This window comes from Rhamphochromis longiceps, linkage group LG5, assembly GCF_057381845.1.
Source record: "Rhamphochromis longiceps isolate RC_006_pf linkage group LG5, R_longiceps_female_GT1.1, whole genome shotgun sequence".
NCBI classification, from domain to species: Eukaryota; Metazoa; Chordata; class Actinopteri; order Cichliformes; family Cichlidae; genus Rhamphochromis; species Rhamphochromis longiceps.
Genome location: NC_140561.1, coordinates 7,823,363 through 7,842,808, shown reverse-complemented (window position 1 = coordinate 7,842,808; position 19,446 = coordinate 7,823,363). Strand labels below are relative to the sequence as shown.

General features: G+C 39.6%; 3 protein-coding genes across 3 annotated transcripts; all 3 read right to left on the bottom strand.

Annotated features, from left to right (window-relative positions):
• Nucleotides 1–341: 341 nt before the first annotated feature.
• Nucleotides 342–11,982, bottom strand: cdc42 (cell division cycle 42). Its single transcript, XM_085405604.1, has 6 exons — nucleotides 11,880–11,982; nucleotides 7,202–7,342; nucleotides 6,680–6,752; nucleotides 6,387–6,496; nucleotides 5,812–6,009; nucleotides 342–1,809 (listed from the first exon to the last, which is right to left on the bottom strand). Exons 2-6 carry the CDS (start codon nucleotides 7,304–7,306, stop codon nucleotides 1,720–1,722), a joined length of 576 nt encoding a protein of 191 aa, XP_085261730.1. The 5' UTR covers nucleotides 7,307–7,342; nucleotides 11,880–11,982; the 3' UTR covers nucleotides 342–1,719.
• Nucleotides 11,983–12,583: 601 nt separating this feature from the next.
• snrpe (small nuclear ribonucleoprotein polypeptide E) lies at nucleotides 12,584–16,744 on the bottom strand. The gene is made up of 5 exons (XM_085405606.1): nucleotides 16,529–16,744; nucleotides 15,583–15,609; nucleotides 15,417–15,479; nucleotides 14,247–14,325; nucleotides 12,584–12,805 (listed from the first exon to the last, which is right to left on the bottom strand). The coding sequence occupies exons 1-5, from the start codon at nucleotides 16,580–16,582 to the stop codon at nucleotides 12,750–12,752; spliced, it is 279 nt and encodes a 92-aa protein (XP_085261732.1). The 5' UTR covers nucleotides 16,583–16,744; the 3' UTR covers nucleotides 12,584–12,749.
• Nucleotides 16,745–17,048: 304 nt separating this feature from the next.
• Nucleotides 17,049–19,165, bottom strand: LOC146669146 (uncharacterized). The gene is made up of 3 exons (XM_085405603.1): nucleotides 19,033–19,165; nucleotides 18,571–18,887; nucleotides 17,049–18,362 (listed from the first exon to the last, which is right to left on the bottom strand). Coding segments are annotated over exons 1-3 (675 nt in total). The 5' UTR covers nucleotides 19,035–19,165; the 3' UTR covers nucleotides 17,049–18,006.
• Nucleotides 19,166–19,446: the final 281 nt, after the last annotated feature.

Here is a 19,446-nt window from a genome sequence, read left to right as displayed (position 1 = left end):
GGCAATTAAGGTATAAGTTTAATATTTTTGAAAAGAATGCATATACAAAGAACAAAGACTTTAGACAAAGCATTTGGTTTTGCACCAAAACAACAACAGGTTATAATAATAATTTTACTGACTTGGGCTGGACGTCGACCCAACTCTAAGCCACCAGTAAAGAAAAACAAGAACCAACCAATCACAAATAATCATTACCAAACAGTCTCGCTGCCATTGGAGGTTTTTATTCAGCTAAACCAATCAGAGGTTTACTTGGTATAAACTGGCGGGCGAGAGTTCAGATGAGTTCCGACCCCTAAAATGTAAAAGGAGTGAAAGTAACCTTTTTTATTCTAATATATATATATATATATATATATATATATATATATATATATATATATATATATATGAATGAAATAATAATAAAAAAAAAATAAAAAAAAAAAAAAACAACAACACACAAACAGAAATGATAAAGAAAAACAGATTTTGGTAAAAACACCTGGAGCCTACATGAACATTGTGTGCCAGCTTACATTATAATTACATCTGTTAAACCTATCATTTAGAACAGAGACCAAGGCCGAGCTACATGCAGCGCCGTACAGTGTGAACAGGTACAACAGGCCTCACACCTCTGCCTGGATATGACGCACTACAGGAAGGCACCAAATTCTGACCTGGCACAGAAATCTGGTGAAAATTCACATTTGCTCATCTGTTGTCTGGCCAATAAGCATTCGTCATTTAACACAGTTGTCTCTGCTATGCCCGTTCTCAGTGTACGGTGATGACAATGTGAAAACAGTATTCTACTTGGTCCCTGGCAACGCATGAAGAACAACCGCTTGTTCTGCTAACACTGTTTAAGTTCCCTCCATCTAAAAGGCAAATTCCTGTGGTCGACTATGAGACCCATTACTAATGAATGCCTTTAGCTTTTCAAGTGATTTCCACACTCTTAAAAAGACTGCTACTCTGTACTGTGGAGGTAAGGCTTGATGGAGCCTTGACTGAATTACCGAGCTGTGTCAAACCCCCACGGTGTCCTAGTGGTTAAGAGCGCGTCTACTTGGAACATCGAGTAAATATCTCAGACTGTTTGAGGGATAAAGGAGGTGTTGGCAAACAAAATCAACAACACTACTCTGTTAGCATCTCTTGTGGTAGTGCTGAGTGAGAACATAGAGGGGGGCTGAGCAATGAGCGTGCTCGTCAACTGAGGCGACGGGAACAGCAGCATGAGCAGCTGCTAATTAAGCAGCTGGGAGGGGCTGGGGCTGGGCTTATGTCCACGAAACCTTTACATTGGCTGAAGACGACTACACGGCTGGACAGCTAGAACTCGATTAGGCCACAACACTGACTGAACTAATGAAATCAGCTATCCAAAGCTCGACAGAAGGATTTCTACTTGTGAGTATGCTTGGTATCTGGATCCCTGTCTGAGCCCTCACTGGGTTCTTGGCCATGTAACGTTCATGTTTTATCCCGAACTCAGACGCAGGGGTGAAGCTTGGTTGTTATTATTGCAGAGAATTATCTGAAACTTGGTAGGCTGTTTTCTTCCTAGTCTTCCACAAGGAAAACAATGCTGTCAAGCAGCCTTAGCAGAGCAAGGGAGGGGGGTTTGGGAGAGGCAGGGATGTATGTATTTAAAGACGTGTGTATTTCTGTGTGTGTGTGTGTATGCGTGAGTGAAGGGGGTGTGTGCTTTGGAAAGGTAGGAGCCTCTCATAGCAGCACACATTTGCGTTTCTTCTTGGGCTCTGGGGGCTCCAATGCAGCCAATATCGCCTCATCAAACACATTCTTTAGTCCTTTCTGTGAACAAAAACATACAAACAGAATGAGGGAGCAGCGCAAACACACACACACAGAGATTTAAAAGGAACAAAAAAAAGATCTTGCAACAAAAGGCAGAAATGGCTTCAACTGGGGGGGGACAGTGAAAAAGCAAAACACACTGAAGGTAATTCAGAGGGGTTTCATAAGAAAGAGGGGAAGCTGGTGGGAATGCAAAGAAAAAGATAAAACAACAACAAAATTTCCAAGTAGGATCTGCAATGAACAAGTCAGGAGACTGTCATGTAGTGTTTCCCACAGAATCAGACAAATGACACAGGAGGTGCACCCGTGCTTTTTAAAATAATAGCACACATTCTCTGTGACAATAATACGCAAATATTGCTGCCTCTACATTAAACTCCTTAAAGCACATCTTTTAAGTAGAATAAAGTCTACTTTGACCAGCTGCAGTCCAGCATAGTTTAGTTGGAGTTTATCTGACTGCGGAACCAAACAATTGCATTACAGAATTTATATTATTAGTCTACATGCTTAGCAGTGACTAAATCGATCACACTGTAAATAAAAAATAATTACACACTATACTTAGTTAGCCATCAGCATCCCTGGAGTACCCTCCCAAGTAAAGTCTGTGTGTGGGAAACGATGTCTTGTGGTGTTTTCAGTGGTGTAAGCCAGATCAGGGATTAAGTGTCAACAACACAAATCACATGCATGTCTGCATAGTGCAGCTGACCTGAGACAGCCGAAATCAAAGGCAAGTCAAACAAGCAAGTGGAGGAAAAACAGGACATAACCCTTGACATTACAACGGCAAACAAGAACTTTTTCTTGACTTCACTGGTTCATATTCCAAACACATGACCACAATCAAGCACTTGCCGAGTGCAAGAGGGGAACCTTTGTATTAACCCGAGCAGAACTGCTTACGTCATGAGCTCAGTCATGTGAGGTAACCAGAGCTGCACTGCGTTGCCTATCTCAGCTGACCAAACTACTAAATTCTTCTGACACGGCACTGAAAAAAGACGGAAGCCAGATGAGCGCAAGTTAAGTTGTCCTTTATTAATTCAGTTCACAAGTCATTTCACACAATTATAGCTTTTATTATTATATAGACTTCTAATACAACAATCTGTACCACAGGTAATGGCACACTGATGTTATATGTAGAGAAAGCGAAATAAGTCACTAAACACGGCTTGCAAGTATCATCAAGTGTGGCTTAGCTATAAAATAGATCAATGAGAGTACCATGACACCAGCACATAGCAATGTCTGCTGAGGTCAGACACTCCCATAGGTGACTTGAGCAGTTAAAAGCCCTGCGTGAGAAACCACAGTCACACTTCAGATTCTGATCAATTAAACATAACTGTAGAAGTATAAAAAATACTTTAGCATTAGAAATGGAAGCTCTGTTGAGTGTAAGCTCAATCTCAGCCTGTAAAGCCACCACCTTCACATGACTACTACTCGCACAGAGCAGAGAGAAGAGTCGAGGACCATCCCAAACAAAGGATGTATCCTTCTAGACACTAGCCACCTATTGTTAGACACAGGTCTTGTTAATAAGCTAAACTCAAGACGTTTTCACACACAAACCTTTCAGACGGTGTCACAATGAACCAGCTTTACCGACCCGGCTGTTTCAACACAGTGTGTGAATGACTGTCAATGTACACAGCTGCTGCTCTTGCTGTGCTATTTATTCACATTTTATTATTGTATGATTTTAATATTGGTGTTAGGCTTATTTCTGCTTTCTCTTTAATTTGAAATTACAAACAAACAATGTGGAAAGTAAAACAGATGACCTGTAGCATTCTGACATAGAGAGTGGAAAGTTGTCTGCAGACTGTGTCAACAGCCTACAGACAGCAGTGAGTAAACAGCACTGCACAGATGTGTGAGTTCTTAGTTTGTATTTTCTAGCTAGTTTTGCTCTATTCTTTTTCCATTTGTATTTTAAAAAGGAAAGAAGACTGCTGGTGCTACTACATTCAGCACCCTAACATTATGTGTCTGGAGCACTATAAACTACAGAAAGTGACACGTTTAAAAAAAATGTGGTCACTGACTGCGATCAATTTTCAGTGGCTCTTAAATACACACACAATAATGTTTAATCTCATCTTTTAGAATGAGTTCAATTCAGAGGCGTGGTGGCGTTTAAGTCCATGTTAGAATGAAGGAGGTATCTGTGTGCAGAATTTATCCTTCCAGAAAGGACAACTGTGTTTGACTGTCCAGAGTTCATGTGTGAAAACAGTTTAAGACACAGAGTGGTCCAAGAATTAGGATGTGAAATGATGCAGGTGGTCACACTAATCCAGAAGAAAAATATGAAGATATGATGCCGAGTAAACCAAATTAGAAAAGGCAACAAGTATTTTTAAGTGCAGAAAGGCCTCTGGTTAGTTTAACAAGCCACAGAACAAAGATGAGAAACGCAATCTTGATGCAGAGTAGAGCAGCAGTGTGAGTATCAAACTGGTGGATCTGTTAATAGATGGCTGAGATTGAGACAGATGAGAGTTTTAAGCAGCAAATGCAGAGAGAGAGAGAGAGAGAGAGAGAAAATGGGAAGGAGGAGAGAAGTGGAGCAAGGGAACGAAAAACGGATAAACAGCAATGACAGGAAGAAGACATGAGCGATGTGGCACAGAAAGTTTAAAATAAACAACATTTCCTCTTTCTTTGCGTCTCAGGCGGCTCTAGGGCAGCTAGGATAGCTTCGTCAAAAACATTCTTCAGCCCTCGCTATGACGACAGGAAGAGCGGGAAGAGAACAAGAGTGCAATTAGCAGAGCAAACACAGAGAGAGAGACCAAAGAAGAGGAGGAGAAGAAGAGGAACATGGCAGAGTGAGGAGGAAGGTTTCATAGCATAAAGACCAGGAGTGCCGTGCAGCCGTGTCAACACTGAATGAAGACAAGGAAGTTGTTTAACAGGGGGCTGAAAGTGAGCTGGGGACCTGGGTGTTGAGATCCCCAACAGGAAACAGGAAATGACATCAGCAGCTATGCAACTTTTGTGCCAGTGAGATAGGGGGGAGTACAGGAAGGAAGGAGCAGAGCAGGGAGGTGGGGGCACCCCAGCTTTATCAACACTATTGTTCAGAATCAGAGATCCAAGTCACCTGCTCTCCTCCGAGTCATGCTTACTGTGCTTCAGGTTCTAACAGTTATGCATCAACGCCAACACAAACAAACTCGGGACATAACTGAGCAGGTAAAGCCTTTAAAGGCACTGACTGATTTAGTCAACACAAGCACTCAATAATACAACATTAAATCTACCACAGAGAAGTCAAGCGCTCCTAAATTTGACACGAAGCCCACTGTCTACCTTTGGTCCTCTTTAGAAACAGTGCAAAAAAACCAAACAAACAAACAACTAACTAGCAGCAGGTTTGCCTTCATAAACTAGAAACATTTTACTTTGCCATTTAGTCAAAATGCTGACACAATAATGTGTTTGTGCCTGTTCTATTACTGCAAACACCATCAGCTGATCCCAGGAGCGATTGCTGGTCCATGATGTGGTGTAAAGCCCACAGGCTTTAACAAGCACATATACTGGAGAGGTTTGCAAAACATGAACTCTCTCCTTCCTACGCTTTAATCGCTTTAGGTCTGCTCACCCAGAATCCTAAACTCTAACATTTAGTGCATTTGCTTAAAATCCACCCCACTGTTAAGAAAAGTTGGCTAATCTACCATGTGACTATGCTCAAGACCAGTGCAGCTGAATAAGTAACAGTTTACCTAAATGAAGGTCTGCTTACTGTAGCAAGGATCATTTCCAACTAGCAACATCAGTGAACCCACAAGGTACATCAATTACCAAGATCAAACCAGCATGCAGAACAAACATGCACAGGACAGTGGGGGTACAGGCATGTTCCTCTTTCCTCCACTTTCTTAGTTCTTGCCACTGAAGTATCCATCATACTCGTCTCTGAGAGTGTGTGTGCGTGACTGTAAATCTTTTATATCCAAGTATATACAGTACCTGTGTGAGGGCTGAGCACTCCACATATTTCACAGCCTTGAGATCTCTTGCCAGCTTCTCGGCTGTCTCCGGAGTAATGGGCTTTTGCTTGTTCTTAGCCAGCTTCTCTATAGTGGAGGGATCATCTCGCAAGTCGATCTGAGTCCCAACTAGAAGGAAGGGCGTCTTTGGACAGTGGTGGGTGATCTCGGGAACCCACTAAATGGACAAATACAAGAGTCAGCACAATACCACACATGTGCGGAATACCGGGGGGTTTTCTTATTAAACAAAATTAGGAAAATGTTAATTTTATTTTAAAAATTTGAAGAGAGCCCTTTATTTTAACCCTTTTTTAAGGCATTTGCATCCTCAGACAAGCACTGCATTTTTAACCAAGTTCCCTTCCCTCTGGCTTTTTGTACCAAACGGCTAATTAGTACTGTACCTGCCAGTAAAATTTGAGCAACCCATAATTCATCGTTTTTACAAAATAAACAATATTCAGTATATATTACACAGTATGAAACAAACTGTTACAACATGTTCATTTTTACACTAACAGAAAAACACCAAAATGAGCAGGTCACACTTACCTTTTCTTTTACATTTTCAAAGGAGGATGGGGACACGACAGAGAAACAGACGAGGAAGACATCTGTCTGGGGATAACTCAGAGGTCGTAACCTGTCGTAATCTTCCTGACCTGGAGAAGCCACACAAAAATTATATTTAACTCGATTGTTTGAAAGCACAACTCTGACTGAAAGAAAACATCACACAAACTCTACATTTACTAAAGCTCCCCTGTGGCTGCAGTGTGAAGACAGACAAGCTGCTTCTGAAAGCATGATTCCTACTTTATAATAGAAAGTGAAATGTAACATACCTGCTGTATCAAACAAGCCCAGAGTGTAGGGCTCACCTCCAATCATTACAGTTACAGCATAGTTATCAAACACCTGCAACACACAGACCAAAATCAGCTCAGCCACTCATAACGCAATAGAACTAAAGATACAGTTATAGACACATTTATTTACACTACAGAGCTGAGAAATAATATATTCAAATTGCTCGTCTATTACTCTTATTCAACATCCTTCAAATAAACCATATTCCAGCAGGTTCTTCGACCTGATTGTGTGTTTGTAAAGCTGCATACAGAACACAACTTTGATCACGTACTTAGTGGTCAAGGCCAATTAGTCAACAATAGCAAACATCCTGTTCAGACCTCTGCAGGATCAACGGAAACATGCAAACAGCATTGTATGTACTCAAACTCCAAACTCCAGCTGAATCTTCTGTAAATTGTGCAACAAGCAAATATAAACTCACGTGCGTGTGGTTCGCTGAACATGTGGTAACTAAAACATTTAAAATCTAATATAGAGATTGACGCACTTACCGTAGGTACATATTCAGAGGGAAACTTGTTTGTGGTGTAAGAGATGAGCAGGCAGGTTTTACCCACGGCACCATCACCAACTACAACACACTTAATGGTCTGCATAGCTGTGTGTTACAGTCTTTGCTACTCATTCAAGATCTGGAAAAGAAAAGAGGCACATTTAATAATTTACTTTTTGGCTGAACAACTTTCACAGACATACCACAGATAAATTTAAAAATATCATCTTTGATCATTATTATTTTACTCTACATTATACATGTGGACTTCTGATAGGAGCATTTTGTTTGAGGTGAGCTCATATTAGGAGAAAAATGCATGGACCAAGGACTAGCCATTTTTTTGTAAGCTGAGTACCAGATGGCATTTTTCATTATTTGTAAAAGACAAAATGTTGGTTAAGAACTTTTTACCTAAACTCTGACTACAAATCGTGATTTACTTGCCACAGGAAGTGAAGTGAAAACCAGTAACCTCCACTAACTACGGGAATTAAACTGGAAAGGCTCCAATGAGCTTTTTACAGTTAATGGACTGAGGGTCAGTACAGCTTAACAACTGGACACAGCACAGGCCTGCTTCACACAAATGAAGGAAGGAAACATGAAAGGAAATTTGGGAAAAAAGGGAAAACATCAGCTGGCGCAGTCTCTCTTCCCCATATGGCCCAAGAAACAGATCAGACTCAAAAACACTAATGGTGGCTTCATGCTCTTATTTTATTTGTTTTAATTTGTTATACAAAATTAGAAACTAAAACATCAAACATGAATGTAGTGTAGATGTGAACACAACTCCAAGAGTAAAGCTAACCTACAAAGTTCTTTCTGTCTGTTATCACAGGAAAAGCTCAAATTGCACAAATAAAAGAAACAACAAATCTGTTCTATTCAGTTGTGATAGTGAGCCAGTAGGAACACCACCAAGGCTCTACCTACACTGACGTGTTTTATTGTTGAAACCAACACACATATTAACATGTCAGAACGTCCACATTACAAGATGCACACGGGCTCATTATATATATGTTATTAAGCTAATGTATTTGCACTACTTTTCTTCCAGCTTAGTGTGAATTCTTCACTTGTTGCCATTATGGCCATTCTAATTTGCATTTTCCTCCGCTCTCAGTTTCACTTTGTTTGCACCCACTAACACACTAAGAGTGGAGCAGACAGTGCGCATAAAAATGAGGACAGGAAGACTCGACTAGGAAACAATTTGTTATGTAACTTTAAGTGAAATAAAAACTTACCAACAAGTGATTTATGAAAAGGAACCAGACTAAGCCAACAAAGAAAATTAATTGATGGGGCTGATGCTTTGCTGTTATGCTAACTGAGTCACTGACAGGCATATAGGAGGTTGAGGCACTCCTGATATATTAGGCTATCGTAGATATTTAATATCACGTTCTACGTAGAGATGGGAATCTCAACCAAAAGAACTATTCAATATTCATTGACAGTCATTTGATGGTTCTTCAACAATCATCATCCATCTCAAACCACTTCTAAATGACTATGTATAGCTTTAACTACAGCTTTTGCTTGACTTCATCTGCTCGTCTTTTTTGCTTTTATTTCTAAAGCTGTCTGTCTTTCCATGTTTCTTGGTAAGTAGTGTATAACGTCACAGCAGTACTTTCTTGGTCTGACAACATTGTTCAGTGTGTGCCTGATTTTAGAGACAATGCACTGTATGTAGTACACAAGCAACACTGTTCCCCCATTTCTCCTCTGTAAGTTACAGTCTGTCAGTGCTAAGCCACTGCAGAGCTCTGCAGCACAGTGTGGGGGTGGGGATGTCATTGAGAGAAGCATGAGGGACAAAACTGCAGGCACCAAACGCTACAGTGTTTAACACAGAAACAGAACCTGCTAAAACAGGTGCCCAACTAACAACCCAAATATCTTCAACATACCACTCCTTTTCAAAAAAGGCTTTTACATTAGACCTGTAAGTTTTTTTCCCCTGTCATCATCAGTGCAATACCTGCTACAGATTTATGTGATTTCTACCACTATGCCACTGCATATGTCTAATGCATATGTCATTGTTTAAAATGCCTTATAAGTCTTTAATGATTTATTCCAGAAATTAGAGCACAATCAAATGAAGTTGTCCACTTCTAATAATGAACATTTCTAAACCAAAAATCATTTCCCCACACGTGTACCATTTTCTGAGCACAAGTCAAATCTCCCCTTATTAACAAAAACCTCATCACAAAATACAACATGTTTCTATCCAGTATGTTGTTATAATACAACAATGTTTAACACAATTACAGCTGTTAAATATCTAATTGAATGGAGCTGTACGTGCTAATGGAGCTTACCCATTACCGCAAGTGCATCATATGAGCAGCTAGCATTACCGGAAACTGAACAATGGGCGCTTCCGGCTGGAAATTCTCCAGGTGTGATGCAATACAGGGCAGTTCTTTTAGGAGGGATTTTATAAAATAATGTGAATAATGTGAATAATATGTAAAAACAAAAAAATTGACCATACGTACATTGCCTGAAAATACTGAATTGTAATGCTGAACTATAAATGCTTGTCTGTTCATGTGAATTTGTTAATGTTGTGATAACTGTTTCATGTGTGTCACAATGCTACACAGCAGTTTTCTCAGTATAAACAAAAATTTGGTGCCACCAAAGAGTCTGGCCTTTCAAAGTAAAATCACCAGGACACAAGACTAAAAAACAGAGACTAAGTTGGCTTTGATTTTTTTCAAGTTTAAATCATTTTGTAAAAACACATACCGGTACCCTACAATAATAACAGGAAAATGCACAGACTTGTAAGTAAGGTCAAACAGACATGCAAAACTTGATTAATCAGAGTACATATGTTATCAAGGTTGATCCCAAAAAATCTATATATAAAGCAACTGCATTATGCCGCATCTTGATCCTAAAAGTGAAGACACTCCATTTGGCTGGGATTACACTCCTGCGTAGATGTACGTGCAAACTGCTGCAGACACCATGGACAAGTAACAGGCAGTATCTGATCATGTTCTAGTCCACTTAGAGTACACACCACTGGTTTATCAACAAACTGACAGATTTCTGTCTCCGAAAACCAAGAACACTGTTATTACAGATGTTGGCAGATGAATCAAGCATAGCACTTATCGACAACATTCCAACGCACATCATCAAGGAGAACTGTGCCTTAGGACCAAGTCAACTAATTACTGACTAAGAGAAAGTGCCACTGTCTTCAGCAATTCTTTGGTTGGTGAATACATGGTCAATTTCACTGTACAATGAACACCGTGACATCCATGAAACACAGTAGTGTATGAACACAAGTATTTTACTGTGTGTCCCATCAATCTGAATAAAAATCTCAACTCATCTTGTAAAAGTAAAAAATATAAATCTAAGTGTAACAATGTAGTAAGCCAACGGCAATGGGCACCAAAGGATGACTGCAGCTGCATTAATGCCGCCAGACTTAATCCTCACATTTGTGTTTGTAGGCCAGCCAGCACTAACTGCAGCCCTGCTTAAATACTAATAGCGAAAGCGGCTCAACTGAGCCTGATAACAGTTTCCAAATATTTAGCTGCCATACTGAAATGGACTCTGTATAATTTGCGATTTTGTATGTTCGGGTCAGCTAATCCTCTGAGCAGTGTGGATTTATTTTAAAGCAGACACTTATGTCATCTACACGATCAAATATCAGTACATTTAAACACAAACCGGTAATGATCGTTACGTTGGAGGTATTTCCTTAAGGATTGGTCATAACTTCCTTCTAATTTCCACTGATACATGTACGTACTTCCGCACGTTGGGGGGGAAAGAATGTTACCCTCTGATTCTTGACAAAAACAGACCTCAATCATGTGTATTTTTGATCTGACATCACCGACCCGAAATCTCAAACTAGACTTTGTCTTCCGTTGAGTTTATAACATGTTTAACTACGCAGCCGCGAGTGGTGTGCCAAGCTGTTAGGATCAGCATGTAAATATCCTATTATGGAACATTTTACCTCACACTTGAGAGATAACTACCACTTAAAGATCTGTTAGCTTGGTAGCATTAGCCATATATTTCGGCCACATCCTCGGCCTCAGTCTGGCCTAATTTCCTGCCCGCTGTTAAAACGATAAACTTACAACTGGGTCAGTGTTATGAATCTTTTCCTTAGTACCCAGACATTACGCTTTCCATCTATACGATGGGACTATGCTGTCTACAAAATCACAACTTAACCAAACTCTTGTTATGCTCGTTTATTCTGTTTGTTAACCCACTTACCGCGTACCGTAACTAGTCAATTCTTAGGTTCGTCACCAACTTATCTTAATAACAAAGAGGTGTTTTATTTTATCATTACAACATCAGAACCACCAATTAAAAAACTTGCATGTTCTTTATGAGTAACTCCAGGAGCTCGATTTACACACCGGTCTAACGATAGACACCCTGCCTGTTTCGCTAGCTAACTACTGTCCTCCCCAATTAGCTTGCGAGCTAACGAGCTGTGCTAAGCTTAGCGGATGCTGTTGCTGAATGAGTCTGATAAACTGCTGATTACAATCAGTGTTAGGAATTCATATTATACAGTAAAGTGACAAGAGTTAGACCTAAACATTACCCAAAAGAATAAATAGTAATAAGAAACGAGCAAAAAATTTCCATACCGTATCCTCTATTTGTGTCTTTACGCCGGGCGTTGGCAGCTCCGTGCTAGGGGTTTCCCAGTCAACAGAACAGGGACACGTTGAGTTGCGTAGCGACTAACTACGTAATTACGTTAATCAATTTGCCTACATTAAGGCTCATTTTCTGAGGCCAAAAGCTAAAATGGTATTATTGTTTAAACCAAGTAGTGTGTGGTTCCAGTAAATTAATAACCTGATTTTATAACTTTTCAACATAACATTCAAGATCAACATTCACAGCATCTGTGTCGTTTGCTAATCAGACCAGTAGATACAGCATTTACTGTATAAAGTACATTGCCTAATTTGTTTCAATTTATATTCTCCCTGCATTTAGTAAAATAAACAAGCTATACACTACTTACAAAACGTACATATACATTAAGTAGTCTGCACTCATAATTTGGGCATGCACCCAAGTTCTGCCCTAATTTTCTTTGTAGCAGTTCTGTACTATGTACAGCATAGAAAAGTTACACGAGGAAGCACATGTTCATTTTCTGTATTTCACACACAATAACGCCTGCACTTACAAGACAGACGTATTAAATGCAACTGCGCCGCTGCAGTGCATTTGACCTATATACGTGCACTGCAATAGTTCTGTCTGCCACTAGACGGCAGCACAGTCCATTAAACCAAAACACATCTAGAGTCTGAAACACTAAAAAGTTAACAGAGAACAACTGTAAGAAAAAAAAAAAACCTTTATTCTCCAAACAGATCCATGTGGTAGAAAGAAACAATTACAATATTCATGTCATAAACACAAACACTTAATCTCTGAAGAAAAACAAAAACCAATTTCTTCTACAAAAGTTGAAGTTTGTAGACATCTCCATTCTCGCCTCAGTTGGACACACTCTGCAGCAAGGTAATGTTGTCTCCCTTCAACATGATCCTCCCTGGGCAACACAGAAAAGAATGAAGGAGAGATCAAAGCTAAATTAGAACAGAACTGCCAGATGCTGGACAAGGGGAGGCACAAAGTGTCTGTTCACTTTCAGACAAAGCACCATGCCCCCATCAACGCTGGGTAAAGGTAATGTGAAATCTAACATCAGTATAAAGTGGATCAGTAGCCAGGGGCATGATGCAACAACAGAGCAATCCTCACCAACCACCTACAGTCCCCAACAAACACACACACACACAAAAATCCAAGAGTTGATTTCATTTACAATCCCAACTGCAAATAAGTTGTGATGCTGTGTAAATTGTAAATTAAAAACAGAATAAAATGACTTGTTTGTATGTATGTATGTATGTATGTATGTATGTATGTATGTATGTATGTGTGTGTGTGTGTGTGTATGTATATGTGTATATATATATATATATATATATATATATATATATATATATATATATATATATATATATATATATATATCTACATACATACATACATACATACATACAGACACCTATGGTCAGGTCTATAAGATAATAAGATAAGATAATAAGATAAGATAAGATAAGACAACCTTTATTAGTCCCACACGTGGGAAATTTGTTATGATTCTGTTATGGAAATCAGTGTCTGTGAACACAGCTCACTGTGCCATCCACAAATGCAGGTTGAAAGCCATATGTGAACATGATCCAGAAATTCCAGTCTGGGCCAAAGTTCATTCAAAATGAACTGAGAAAAAGGGGAAAACTGATCTGTGATCAGATGATTCAAGATTTTTGGAAAAAATGAACTCTGGACTAAAGAGGAGGGGGACCATCTGCCTTATTATCAGTGTTCAGTTCATAAGCCTGCATCTCCGATGGTGGATTTATGCCTATGGAATTGACAGTTTGCAGGTGTGGAAAGACAGCAGTGCTGAACGTTGTATACAGGCTTTAGAACAACATTTATATATATATATAATCCTGATGACGTCAAGACAACGCTAGACCGCATAGCACAGCTATTAAAACAGCATGACTTCGTAGCAGCAGAGTCCAGCTGCAGAATTGACCTGCACTTTCACCATTTGAAAACATTTAGTACGTCACGAAACAGAAAATGCACCAAAGCAGACTGACGATTGTCTTGAAATTCTTACATGTGTTGTGTGTTTGTATTTTGCTTCTTTGTTTCAAATCACTGTAAGTGTTTTTAATTACACTTTACATAGCATCCCAACATTTTCAGAATTGGGTTTGCAGTTTCTGGGATATGCAGGACAACTGTTTTTCAAAAATCCCTGAGAAACAACAATGTCTTGATGACACACAATTTTTCTTCATTCTTACCTTTCACAGTCAACCTTCCTAAAAATAATAAAGTAAAATAAAGTAAAGTAAATAAAGTAAAATAATAAAACAGCTTTACAAAAAGTGATGCACTCTTACCCAATGGTTTTCTGTTCTTAGTCTTCATGTGGACTTCCTCAGCATCGTCTAGAACCAGATTCATGTACTCATCGAAACCCTAAGGCAATGAGACACAAGACAACAAAAGTGAGTCACATTGGTTTAACTAGAACTTGTACATGCCTGATCTCACAGAAAGTTCAGCCTGAGTGGAAATGCTACTCATAGATCAGGCCATTTCAAGTTAGACCAAATCATTTTAAGCCATGCTAGGATATAATGTGGCCATACAGGGGAACAGCAAGTGACAAAGGTTTGTTCCCAGTGAGAGCTTGTTTCTATCTAGATAGCAACACGCACATGGTGAAGATGACTTCTTTGATTTCTTTGGTGTGTATAACACATTTCAGCCACTGCTACTTAGAGAAGGCTAAAGGGAATGCGAGTAAACAGTATGTAAAACTGGGCAGTGCTCGGTGTCAAAATGATGACATGGTACAGGAGCTCCACAGGGAACTGAGCCATCTCCACTCCTGTTCACCTTGCAGACCTTACTTACCACAAAACTAATAATTCTGCAGTGGTCAGATGCATCAATGATGGGCAGAATGAGTACAGAGCACTAATGGATGATTTGGTGGAGTTGTCAGAGAGGAATCAGCTGTTTCTGAATGTGAATAGGACCACAGAGATGACAGACTGACAGAAGAAAATGGGTGGCTATACCACCTCTGTCTATCCTGGGACAGAATGCTAATGTGGAGGAGGAGGACAAGTACCTGGTCATCCACACTGACAACAGGCTGAACTGGAAGACTAAGGTTGAAGCTGTATACAAGAAGATACACTGTGACACCAAATAAGTGGATAAACTGATCAGGAAGGCTGGCTCTGTGACTGGCTGCCAACTGGACACATTTGAACGTGTGTTACAGAGGGTGGTTACTGAGGCTCAGATTATGCTTCAGTGGGAAATCTGCATTGTAGCTTACAACATAACCAGAAATCCCCTTTAACCCTATGCCATAACCTTCCACATAACCTGACGTGCACCTCCTGAGGAATCTGCCTGCCAGGTCAAAGCAGCCCGCCACAACTGACTGGCCTGGAAGGTTACGACGTAGGGCTAAGAGGGGTTTCCACACTGCCCATCAACATCAAGCTTTATAAACTGACCAAGAACATGGAGAAAGGTTGTATGTTACTTACGATAATGCAGCCTTCTATCCGCATGTTCACCTGTTCATACAACCAAACCTGGATCCGTGAGCGCTGGGAATGAGAGAGAGAATAAACTGAATACAGTTTTATCTTCAAAATTACCAGAAAACAAAACTAATCAGAAGGATGCACGAAAAAGTTAAAAGCTACTTACATTTTGCAGGTACCTGAAAATGAGATTCTGACAACCACAGTCAAGGACATACACACAGACTCAAGTTCAACATGTTTATAGTTAAAATGTGCACATATGTTGTTAATGGTTATATTTGCATTTAGTCCAAGTTATTGGAAATGTGATTCAGAGTCAGAGTTTGGGTCAGGGGTTCTTCCTGGCTTAAAATTGGCTTTTCGGCTTCATATCTTGAGGGCAAACTTTATTTTCCCCTGATCCTTTTGTAAATAAAAATCTGTTTAACAAATAATTAAAATATAGTTACATTTATTTTTGTCATTATTTTAGGTTTAGGTAATTCTTACATCATATTAGCAGTAATATCAGTTGCTGGCATTCCCATAAGAGACCATGTAAACGTGGATCGATAGCAAATCAAAGAAAACACTACCAAGTTTCACTAACAATTAACTAATTATATTTTTAAAATATTTGAGAAGATGAAAGTAATTCCAGTTTTATAGCTATTAACTGTCAAAACACTTTCGTTAAGTATTCCGTAACTTCCTCACTCTCCCACATCATATTATATTTTGGTGTTAATAACTATCGATTGGTGGGCCTAAAACCCTCCATATGGTATCATATTGAGTAGTTTGAAGGCAGAAATTAGCCTCTTTTGCGTTTAGCTATAACACGGAACCACAGAGCCGGTGTTTTCCCGGGATTAACGCGGCTAAGTCTATACACTGGCTTTCTGACTGCATTTCAATAAAACACATTTTTTTTCTGCAAACATATTTCATACCCGCGCGACTTCTCTGGGTGAAACTGGTCTTCAAAAAAGCTTACATGCCTTGTAAAACTCCTCTCCTCACATGAGTGACTACAAATGTTTACGAATGACTAAATGTTAGCCTAGCTACTAAGCTATTGTAGCAACCAATTCAACCGCGCAGTGTCGTCCTGCAATACAAAAGGATACAATGGGCTGCACCATAACCTTCTGGACCTTCTGTCCTTGTCCTCTGTATGCCATTCCTCCAACTAATTACCAGCTGTAGGTATATGCTGAAAAAAATTGCACCTTTTGTTAAAAGAGTGCACTACAACGAAACTCTCACGTTGTGAGACGTCTTCAATGGCGGGTTTCCTTTCGCGTGCTCTACCAGCACGGAGGTCTTGTGATGTGAAAGAGCGCCCCTGTGGGTGGGAGGTCACTATAAAAACACTAGAACAAATCAACGTTTATAACCTCGCGAGAACATACCTGTGCAAGTTTGCGGGCAGCGTAAAACGCGCGGTCTTTAGCATAAAAACAAACTAAAAAGCCATGACAACATCCATCATCGTCTGTATGTGACAAAAGTTAACATTCTCCAGCTCTAGGTGTAGTGCCATTTCCTGTTTCCTATGATAGAGCTATAGTATGTAACCAGAAATGTCAACTTTAAAAGAACTTAACTATGTCAGTGGGCCTCAAGTTTATTCCATTATTTTGTCAGTAAAAACCAGATCGGCAGAACTACATCTGTGCAGGAACAGATTATACAAAAAAACAAAACAAACAAACAGTCATCATGATGACTTTTAATTTCAGGAATATGTACATGTTATTTAGGATCAAAACGAATCTGCAGTATCATTTTTTTAGTTTAGTCCATATCAGCTGTACTTCAGTTTATTGAACCCCATTCATTATTAAGTAGCACATGTTAAAAATTCTCCTGACCACAAGGCTAATCATGACTCTTCGGATTTTACCTGCTGTGTTCTTGTGTTTCTGTTTTTATCATTTTAAAATCTTTTGGTTGTAATTTTTTTGCTGTAATGTTATGAATGAATGAGCGTAACAAAGCTATGTTAGCTGAATCATTTCAGGATAGAACAGTCAGGACTTGAGTGCGTTTTTTCTTTTTATTTTAGCCATCTAATTTTTAAACAAGAGCCATAAAGTGTCTATCTGCAGGGACACAATGGTTAAGATAGAACATCAGACGCCGTCTTCTTGGATGTGTCTCAGTCTACAGCAGAGGTGGAAAGAGTACTCAAAATTTGTACTCAAGTACAAGTACTGTTACACTGGTTAAATTGTACTCAATTACAAGTAAAAGTACTGGTGTTAAAAAAATACTTGAGTAAAAGTACAAAGTACTGTTCTCAAAAACTACTCAGAGTATTAATTACTTTTTAACAGACTGATGTTTTATTCTGTTGTCAATAGCAGGCATTCAACTCGATTCACCAGTATAAATATTTATGTTCAAAGCACATTTTTCAGATGAACAAGGTATAGAAAGGTAACTTGTTTTGTAAATAAATGTAGATATAAAAGAAGGAATTTTGTTTGTTAAAACAATGACAAAAATGTTTCTGAACATGCGTAGAACCATTTAAACTTTTCCCCATACACTGAACAACAGGCAGGTAAGTGTCTTAAACTCTTAGCATTTCTTTCACACTTTACTTTCTGAACCTTTTGTTCAGTTTCAGCAAGAGCTGGTTTTCTAAATTAACAGAGGCAATCCGACTTCGTTTGGCAGTGAAGAGTAGACCAGCACAGCTAAAAAGTCGTTCACACGCAGCAGAAGCAGGCAGAGCTGTGTTCAGTTTAAGAGAGAGGTTTTTGATGGCTGAGAAGGAGTGCAGCAGCTCCATGGTGTCTGTGGCACAAGCAAGATAACCATCAAGCTCAACTGCACTTTGCAGCCTTCTGGAGATTGGTCTGGAGAAGAATTCATCTTCATCAGATGACTCTCTTTGCTGATCCTCACTCTCATGCTCTGTCGTTTCAAGATGTTGTTTGATGTATGTCAAGGCTGTAATTGCAAGTAGATAACACAATTTTGTTATTTAAATTTCAGTGATTATTCCTGAACACAAATTTAAAATCGGCAAATTCTCAAAAAGGATTGTTTAGTATTCAGGACAGACCATCAATAACTTACAATGTATTAGGTGAAATACTCACTTAAGCATGTGTTCAAATGTAAAAATACACAAAAATGGGATCACATGAATCCTTACCAGCCTCTATTACATCTGCTCTGTCAGTCCAGGAAGTCTTGAACTTGGGTAAGAGGACTGCAGCTGCAGCCAACTCTGGATCCTCCATCATCGCTCCAAAATGCTTTTGAAGGCCATTTTGCAGGGCTCTGATGAGTGGCACGCATGTCTTGCTTGATGTCTCCAGCCTGCTAAGTTTGGACAGTAGTTGTTGGATTACTGGCAGGAGCCATCCCATAAAGGAAGTGGACTCAGACTGAAGGATGTTTGAAGCTTTCACCAGTGGCTTCATGGTGGTACAGTACTCCCTTAGGAATGCAACTTCTGCAGGACTCAACCTGTAAGACACAACAACAAAACCCACCATGACTATAATAGGGATCTTCTGATTTAATATTAAGAGTCTGCTCACGTTTTTAACCATCCATTAAGGAAAATTCACAAAATTTGCAACCATATTGGTAGGTGTCCAATTTTACTCACATTTTCACCTTGAACTCCTCACAAATGCTCCTGGTGGCATCTTCCCCCTTCTCATCAATGGCAAGGTAGGTTGAATTCCATCGTGTTGCATTGGGACGAATGATCTGTAGCTCACACTTGTCCTCTACCACTTCATTAGCCAAATGAGATCAGCCAGTTTTGTTCCAAATGGCCTGGCATTTTGCAAAGGTTGCACGGGAGAGCCTCTTGTAGGTGTCATTCATGCTCTCTGCTAGGGCAGCATCAGATGTTGCCACAAGGTTTAGCAGGTGACATGCACATCGCTGATGAGGCGGAAGTTGATACTCCAAACCAGAGTCTTCATCAAGAATTGCACTTGCCTCATGGTAGTCAATATGGTCAGTCAGATCAATAATTTCTGGGTCTGCTTCATCTTCAGCTTCATCTGCATCA